The following is a 9,559-nucleotide window of genomic DNA, read 5'->3' as shown; positions in this document are numbered from 1 at the left end:
AAAGAAAGAAAGAAAGAAAGAAAGAAAGAAAGAAAGAAAGAAAGAAAGAAAGAAAAGAACCAAAAAGATTGGTTTCTTAAAAGAACCAAAAAGAACTTAGAGAAACAAAAAATATAATCACTGAAATTGAAAACTCAGTGGACAGATTAGACAATAGTTTAAATATAATTGAGAAGAAAATTTACCTGGAAAGTAGATCTGAAAGAATTACTAGGGACATAGATAAATGGATGGAAAATATGAAAGAGGGGTATGTTAGGCAGAATAATGGTCCCCCAAGGATAACCACATTCTAATGTCTGGAACCTGTGAATATGTCATATGGAAAAGGGTAAATTAAGGTTGCAGATGGAATTAAATTGGCTAATTGGCGGACCTTGATATAGGGAGAGTATCCTGGATTATCCAGGTAGACCCATTGTAATCATAGGGGTTCTTAAAAGTGAAAGAGGAGAGAGGAGAGCATGGGAAGCAGAGAGATGGCAGTGTGAAAAAGACTTGCCAATGTTGCTGGCTTTAAAGATGGAAAAATGGGACCATGAACCAAAGAATGCAGGCGGCCTCTAAAAACTGGAAAAGACAAGGAAATGAATTCACTCCTAGAGCCTCCAGAAGGAATGCAGCCCTGGCAAAACATTGATTTTAGCTCTGTGAGACTCATTTCAGACTTCTGGCCTACAGAACTGTGAAATAATAAATCTGTGTTTTTTAAAGCCAACTAAGTTTATGCTTTGTTACAACAGCAGTGGGAAACTAATATGAGAGGTTAAAGAAGTGTAAGGTAAAAGGAAATGATTCAACATGTATCTAATAAGAGAAAAAGTAGAGGGAATATACTATTTTTTAAATGGCTGAGAATTTTCCAGAATTGAAGAAATGAGTCTTCAGATTGAGAGATCACACAAAGGTCTGAATGTGATACATATCAACTAATCTACAACCATACACATTGTAGTGAAATATATAAGAGAGAAAGTCTTAAAAGCAAACAGAACCTCCAGCATGGGCAAGAACAAGACAACCAGAACTCTCTTTCCAGGAAGGTAACAAATGTCAGTGGTCAACCAATGTTATCAGTATTCAAAATTAGACTCTAGGTGTGGCCTGTGATCTTTTAATCTAGGGATTCCTGGGTGCTGGTACACTCCTGGAGAAGAATTTGGACAAAGAAGATGGAAGGAAGCTGGTTCCACAAAAAGAGATTCCCCTTCTTCCTTGTTCTCAGTCTTCTACTTCAAGGTAAGAAAGGGGCAACAACAGGGAAAAGAGCAAAGACTCTCTGTAAACACCTAAAAACTTCTTACAAATCTCCAACTCCCAGGGATTATCTAAAATGGGCAGTGTTATTTCATAACTTTGTCATAATAATGCCTGAATAGACGTTCCTTCCCTGAAAGACAGAAAATATCCTTCCAGAGATGTGTCACACAGGAACACTTCTATTTCTCTTCCCATGAACCATCCCTGATTGTCTTCTCTTCCATTTAGCCTAAATGTCCATCCATCTTTCTATACACAGGTATGATTCTTTTTCTCTACAGCTATGAAACCCACCCCATTGTAGCAAAGTGCTCACTTTTAGCCATAACATCCTCATCCACCTACAGGATCCAAGTGCTCTAGGTTAGGTAAGATGCCAGAGGGTAGCAGGTGGAGAGTGAAGATGGAGTATGCTTCTTTTTCAGGGAGTTAACATGGTAGAGTGGAAAGAACATGGGATTTGGAGACAGATGAACCTGGGTTTGAATCTTGGTCCCTCACTTGGCTCCTTATGTAATCTCGGGCAAATTGCTTGACTTCTCTGAGCTCCAGTTTCCTCATCTGTAAAATAGGACCTACCTTGCAGAGTTGTGAGGATTCAGTGAGAGAAAGTGAGTAGCACAGTGGCTGCCTGGCATTTGATAGGTATCAATAAATGTCATCTCTCCCCTTTGGTTGTCATATAACTTCTGGATAAGGGGGAGTAGGGGAGGGCTGTACCAGAGGTGGCTTTAGAGGCCAGTACAAGAAAGAGGAACAAATTGTACACCTAGTCTACTCAGTAGAAAACATTAGAAATATTCCTCTGGTCACTCATAGACCATGCTTGACAAATGAATATTCATTGCTCATAGAATGATTCAAGGATTTGCCTGGACAGCACTGTGACTCTGGGAATGGATAAGGCTCCATGTCATTGGCACACAACTCTCTCTTTCATTCCAGGTTGTTGTTCCTCTAACAAATTTCTACCAGTAGAGAATTGGAATATTTATTAGTCAGAAAAGAGGGGAAGGCAACACCTCGAAAGCCTCAAACTAGAAAACTGATAGAATGTTGGGCAGCAAAATAGGGAGAAGGAAGGAAATTTGGGGCAGTGAAGGTGAAATAGGTGCATTCTCTTTGGGCAGCCCCCCCCCCCCCCCCGCCATGGAATCCTATCCAATGACTATCACTGTCCCAGGACTCGGTTTGCATATAGATTTGGGCATGCTTTGCATGGAAACAGAAAGATTAGGAAGGTCAGAGCCCTAACTCAGCATACCACATTAGCTTCCATCATTTGCCTTCCAGCCCAACACATCCTCCCTGGCCTTGGTGGGCAGCACCCAGCATCTGGGCCTCTCTTGGTGATCCTCCTCCCCCATTCTCTATCTCATCATTGGGGGTGTATGCTGCAGCAGCATCAAACAAATTGGGGTTCAGATCAAGTCCAGTTTCTGCCCCTTAAATATTTGATGTCAGGAATTTAATTCCTCTCATCACATCTCAGTTGACTCATTTATTACATAAGGATAAAAATAATTTCTACCTGTTAGGGGCTTGGGAGGATTAAATGAGGTAATTTGTTTAATGGGCTTAGACTATACCTGGCTACATAGTCAATGCTCAATAAATGTTAGCTATCATTATTATCACAGTCTACCCCCAAGATCCTGTCATAGGGCCCTCTCATGTAGGCAACAGGAGACTTCTCTCCCTCTCCTCACACATTCTATGTCACTACAGGAAGGAGCAGTACCTTCATCAACAACTGCTCAGGGTCTGGCCAGCGTGGGGTGTATCCCACTGTTCTGGATTCAGTGTTCAACAGGAAGGCCTTCCGTCCGGTCACCAACTTCAGCATCCCCACCCTAGTCAACATCTCCTTCACTATGTCTGCCATCCTAGATGTGGTGAGTGCTAATCCCTCTAGCCCTTAATTTTTTCTCTCCCTGGCAAGGCAACCCCAAAAGCCCTTGTCTGCATTGCAGCTTCATTTGCCCAAGGGGGACCTCAAAGAAATTGTGTCTGGTTCAGCAGGATGAGATATAACAGCACATAGAAGAGAATTTCTTTTCTTCTCACCCAGTGATTTTCTACCATGGCTGCACACCACTGTTCAGGCTCCACTCCCGGAGGTTCTGATTGGATGGAAGCCAGACTTTGGTATTTTTAAGCTCCTCAAGTGATTCTAAGATACAGCCAGGATTGAGAAGTCCTCCTGTGAACTCTCCCATCCATGGCCCAAAACATCTGTTTTAATCAAGCTTTCGTCCTTGACCTACATGTCGGCCTTGATCGCAGCACCACTTTGGCATATCTTGAGGGTTGGTAAACAGAAGTGGGGAGTGGGAGGAACAGACAGACTTCTTACCAGCATCATACTGGAAACAGGAAATTTATTTTGACAGGATGAACAACTACAGCTCTTGTCATCGTTCCTGTGGCTGGAAATGGTATGGCCAATACTGTTCATTCTCTCCCTTCATTTACAGTCAGAAAGGATTTTAAACAAATATATAATTATGACCTTTATGTACCTAACAACATATCTTTGAAACCCATGATGGAGAAATTGAAAAATCTACAATCATGGTAAGAGGCTTCAATATACTGCTTTCAAAATCAAGTAGAAAAAGAATAAAAATATTGTGATTTTTAACAGCACAATTAAGAAACTTGATTTAGGGGTGCCTGAGTGGCTCAGTTGGTTGAGCATCCAACTCTTGATATTGGCTCAGGTCTTGATCACAGGATCCTGAGTTCAAGCCTGTGTGTTGAGCTCCACGCTAGGTGTGGAGCCTACTTTAAAAAAAAAAAAAAGGAAAGAAATTTGATTTAATAAAAATCGAACTTTGTGCCAATGAATATGCATAATCTCTTCTGACACAAATGGAATATTGTCCCACACTGACCATATTTTTGGCCACAAAGATCTCAATAAAGTCGAGAAAGCAGAAATTATCTAGACCACAATCTCTGATCACAATACAAGAAAATGAAACTAACCAGAAAAAGATAGCACTCCCCAAGAAAACCTTATTTCTTGGGAATTTAAATTAAACTTCCAAATACTTTGGGCTAAAGAGAAAATAAAACAGAGGCGCCTGGGTAGCACAGTCAGTTAAGAGTCTGACTCTTGGTTTAGGCTCAGGTTGTGATCTCAGAGTAATGAGATCGAGCCCTGCATCAGGCTCGCTCTCAGTTCAGAGTCTGCTTGAGACTCTCTCTCCCTCTCCCGCTGTCTCTCCCCACTGCGTGTGCACTGGTGCGATCTTTCTTTCTCTCTCTCTCTCAAATAAATAAAATAAATCTTTAAAAAATAAAGAGAAAGGGGCGCCTGGGTGGCTCAGTTGTTGGGCGTCTGCCTTCGGCTCAGGTCATGATCCCAGGGTCCTGGGATTGAGCCCCGCATCGGGCTCCCTGCTCCGCGGGGAGCCTGCTTCTCTCTCTCCCACTCCCCCTGCTTGTGTTCCCTCTCTCGCTGTGTCTCTCTCTCTCAAATAAATAAATAAAATCTTTTAAAAATAAATAAATAAAAAATAAAGAGAAAATAAAACAATTAAATAGAAATTATGAACTAATGAGAAATTACATATGAAAATCTATGAATATAGCCAAAGTATAACTCAGTAGAAAGTTTGTATCTTAAGTGCATTAATTAGAAAACAAGAGGAGAAAAAATGAAAGTAAATGACATAAGTTTCCAATTTGAAAAGCATGGTTGAAGGGAAGGAGAGAGGAGAGGAATAATAGTAATGATCACCTAATCTTGCTCTCAAAGTGTAGTTCCCAGATGGGCAGCACTGGTTGATTGCACCACCTGGAAGCCTAGAAATGCAATTTTGGGTGCCACCCAGCATGACCAACCATCCCAACATGCCCAAGACTGAGGAATTCTCAGGACATGAAATTTTCAATGCAAAATCCTGAGCAAATCAGGATGGGTTAGTCACCCAACCTACTGAATCAGAATCTACAGTTCAATATGATCCCCGGGTATTTTACATGCAAAGTGAGAGTTGAGAAGCACTGACCTAGTACAAGTCTTTATTTAATCTGCATAGAGCCCTCTGTTGTGGCTGTGGTTCCACAAACTGCAGCTGCTGTTGAGAGTGTCCTGAGACTGGACAAGCCCACAGAATTAGATAATCCTTGAAAACAGTTTTCAAAGAAGGTTGCCAGACTTGGAAAAGAGAGTTTGGAAAGGCATCCCAGAGACAAAGGAGGGTGGTGCCTGGCACCTACCAAGGAGAGGAAGACCACTAAGTCTCTTGGCTTCAAAGAACCCACTGGCTTGTTCAAGGTCTCCTTGCAATAAAGACTGGTGAAAGGGGTCTGGAAGACATTTGAAGCCATGCTAGATACTAATACATAATACCTATGAACAACATTACAGTTTCAAAATCCATTGATAAGGCTTATTTCATTTGATATCTACTAATCTCCTTATTTCACACTAGGGAAATTCTAGCTGAGAGAGGCTAAGTTATTGATCTTTCATCTCTGAATCTCATTCCTACTGATGAAAGGAGAGGATTTCTCTGATCACCAGTAATTTCTCACGAAATGGGAAAGGAGAGGGATCAAAATTTATGAAGAAATGAATGCAGAGTGCTTCAATTCTATCTGTAATTCTTATTTCTTGAAAAAAAAGCCAAAGTAAATTTATCAAAATATTTATTCCACAAAGTTTAGTGATAGAAATACATGTTTATTTTATTATTTTATATACTTTTTATGTGCAGGAAATATTTCATAACTTTTTTTAAAGAAAAATCAAAGGACAGGAAAAAACAGCCTCGATTCATATCAGGCTCTCACCTCTCCTCCACCTGGGTTCTAGGTCTGGGATAACCCATTTATCAGATGGAACCCAGAGGAGTGTGAGGGCATCACAAAGATCAGTGTGGCAACCAAGAACCTATGGCTCCAAGACATTTTCATCGTTGAGTTGTGCGTATTAAGGGCTGGGAAAAGGCAGAGGGAATGCCATTTTCTGGAATTAGTAGAATTTACAATCTACCATTGGAGCCACTACAAGTGGTCTTAAATGGCTGAGAAATGACCACAAAGGTAAGAGGAAAAACCATAACACCTGCATCCCACCCCATCTCTCTTACAGCATGGATGTAGATAAGACCCCAAAAGGCCTCACGGCATATGTAAGTAATGAAGGTCGCATCAGATATAAGAAACCCATGAAGGTGGCCAGCATCTGTAGCCTGGATATCTTCTACTTCCCTTTTGATCAGCAGAACTGCACACTCACCTTCAGCTCATTTCTCTACACAGGTGAGTTGCAATGGAGTCTCAGGGATGCGGGTGAATGAGAGCAACCAATAAAACAACAGAAAATAAAATATAAAGAAATTATGAACAAATGGTGACCAAGGTGTGTGGGTAGAGCAAAGATTAAGGATCTACGGACATTGGGGCGCCTGGGTGGCTCAGATGGTTAAGCATCTGCCTTCGGCTCAGGTCATGATCCCAGGGTCCTGGGATCAAGCCCCTGGCTCAGCGAGGAGCCTGCTTCTCCCTCTCCCTCTGCCTCTCTCCCTGCTCATGCTTTCTCTCTCTCTCTCTCTGTATCTCTCTCTGTGTTTCAAATGAATAAATAAAATCTTTAAAAAAAAAAAAAAAAGGATCTACGGATGTTTAAATATTTTCCATAAAGGCAGAACCCAAATCTATCTTGCTGATGACCATCCCAAGCTCTTTCAAAGTTTCTGCCATATGGTAGATACTCAAAAATATGTGTTTAATGAAAAGATGGAAAAAGAGAGTGCAGTTGAGTCAACAGGAAACTGTATCCTTGGGAAACTATCTGGATCTCCCTTTCAGTGGAGAACATGTTGCTCGGCATGGAGAAAGAAGTGTGGGAAATAGCAGACACATCCCAGGACATCGTTCAAACCCATGGAGAGTGGGAGCTCCTGGGCATCAACAAGGCCACCCCAAAGATATCCCTGGGCACCAGCCTATATGATCAGATCATGTTCTATGTGAGTTCAGAGGCCTTTGCTTTTTCCTTCCTTCCTTGCTTCTACCTTTACCTAAAATCTCCACCAAGTGGGTATCTCCCAAGCTTCAGTTTTACTTCTGCCAGACCTGAACCTTCTCTCTTGGCCATCCAGCCACACTCTTTTTCCTAAAGCTCACTGCTCTTGCCTAATTTGCCCGTGGCAGGTTCTATACTTAATTATGAAGCTGCATTCTGCATATCTCCAGATCTCAGGGTGATATTAGAACAACAAGAAAGGCAGAGGCACAATCACTACTATTCCTGGCAGACTCCAAATCTCTTATCCACTTCCCTCTCTTTCTTCTCCCAAGGTGGCCATCAGGCGCAGGCCCAGACTCTACATCATAAACCTCCTGGTGCCCAGTGGCTTTCTGATTGCCATCGATGCTGTCAGCTTCTACCTGCCAGCAGAAAGCCGGAATCGTGCCCCATTCAAGATAACCCTTCTGCTGGGCTACGTCTTCCTACTCATGATGAATGACTTACTCCCCACCAGTGGAACCCCCCTTATCAGTATGGCCTCTCCAGTCTTTGGGAAAAGAAGGGTGGGAAGGACTGACTGAACTAGCTCAGGGAAGGGAGATATACTGGGAAAAGGAGACTCTATGCTTGCCAGGATAGGATTGGAAGAGAGAAGTCCTAGGTTGGTGCCTCTGGCCCACATGTAGGCCTACCTTTCCTCCAGGTGTCTACTTTGCCCTATGTCTGTCCCTGATGGTGGTCAGCCTGCTAGAGACCATCTTCATCACCTACCTGCTGTACCTGGCCACCACCCAGCCCCCACCCATGCCTCAGTGACTTCATTCTCTTCTCCTCTGCTGCACCAGCCTAATGAAATGCTGCCCCACTGCACCCCAGAAGAGAAATAAAGGCCTGGGCCTCCCCCCGGCCCACCTGCCTGGTAAGGGTTCAGCACTGCGTACATTTCCTCTTCCCACACAGTCATTTCTCTGCTCCTGTCTCCTTCCCTGTCCCCCTTCCTCCCCAGGTGAACTTCATGGTCCTGGCTGAGTCTCTGTCTCTCTGTAGGTGTGAAGGAGCTTGTGGAGTTGGTGGGAAAGGTGTCAGGTCCCAGAGAGGCAGAGTTAAATGGGTGTCCTGGGTCAACAAGGGCCCAGCAGGAAGAGGAGACTCAGAGGCAGCACTTGGTCAACCTGTGGGTGAAGTTCAGCCACATGATGGACACCCTGCTCTTCTGCTTCTACCTGCTCTTCATGGCCACCTTTGTGGTCACCGTCATCATCCTCTGGAACACCTAGGCATGATGTCTATCTGCTCCTGCAGATCCCAGCCCAGAACTGTTTCTGGCTTCCAGAGACCAGTCAGGTTTTTGCCTTGTTGAGTATCGACTGTCACAGCCCAAAGATGACCAGCTCCCTGCTGCATTCCATGCATCTCAATCCAGCCCCACTGATCAGTTTCAACCCAACTCCAGACATTTTCCTCTTGTATCTGCATTCTGTAGACTTCCCTCAGTTTTCCTATGTGGCTCTAGGCTCTCCTTATATCTTTTCCATAGCAGTCCCACCTCCTCTGCTTGCTTACTTGTCCCAATAAATCATTCTGCAGAGATCTCTGGTTCTTTATCATGTTTTCAGGTAGCAAATTAACTATTCAGGACTGATAGTTTCAAAATATCACCTGTACATCCCTCTGCCTGTGATAAAATTTTGATGTCATAACAGACTATTCTTTTACTTTCAAGTCCAATGTGACAACAGTCCTGTCTGGGAAGTTTTAATTTTCTTAGGCATTTTATTTTATTTTTTGAAGGTTTTATTTATTTTTATTTTAGAGAGAGAGTGAGCATGAGCAGGGAGGAGCAGAGAGAGAGAGAGTGGGAGATAATCTCTAGCAGATTCTGTGCTGAGCACAGAGCCCAATGCAGGGCTCAATCCCAGGACCCTGAGATCATGACCTGAGTCGAAACCAAGAGTAGGTCGTTCAACCTACAGAACCACCCAGGCTCCCCTCTTTGGCATTTTGAAAGACATATTTCTTACTTGTAGATTCTTTTATTCATCTTTTTCATTATTGTATAGGCATACTGCAAAGATATTGCAGGTTAGGTTCCAGACCACCACAATAAAGCAAATATCACAATAAAATGAGTCAATAAATTTTTTGGTTTCCCAGTAGATATAAGTTATGTTTACACTATACTGTAGTCTATTGAGTTTGCAATAGCATTATAGCTATTTCAGTCAGTTGAGCATCTGCTTTCAGCTCAGATCATGATCACAGGGTCCTGGGATTGAGCCCCGCATCAGGCTCTCTGCTCAGCAGGGAGTC

At 42.9% G+C, this 9,559-nt stretch overlaps 1 protein-coding gene across 1 annotated transcript; it reads left to right on the top strand.

The window, feature by feature from the left end:
- The first annotated feature begins 1,065 nt into the window (after positions 1-1,065).
- LOC116634007 (5-hydroxytryptamine receptor 3E-like) lies at positions 1,066-8,890 on the top strand. Its single transcript, XM_032407059.1, is given in 9 exon segments — positions 1,066-1,239; positions 2,989-3,155; positions 3,654-3,698; positions 6,089-6,198; positions 6,368-6,537; positions 7,087-7,247; positions 7,579-7,780; positions 7,953-8,168; positions 8,297-8,890. Coding segments are annotated over 9 exon segments (1,368 nt in total). The 5' UTR covers positions 1,066-1,172; the 3' UTR covers positions 8,527-8,890.
- Positions 8,891-9,559: the final 669 nt, after the last annotated feature.

This window comes from Phoca vitulina, unplaced genomic scaffold (genome assembly GCF_004348235.1).
Source record: "Phoca vitulina isolate PV1807 unplaced genomic scaffold, GSC_HSeal_1.0 scaffold8, whole genome shotgun sequence".
Lineage (NCBI taxonomy): Eukaryota > Metazoa > Chordata > Mammalia > Carnivora > Phocidae > Phoca > Phoca vitulina.
This window is presented reverse-complemented; position numbering and strand designations above follow the sequence as displayed.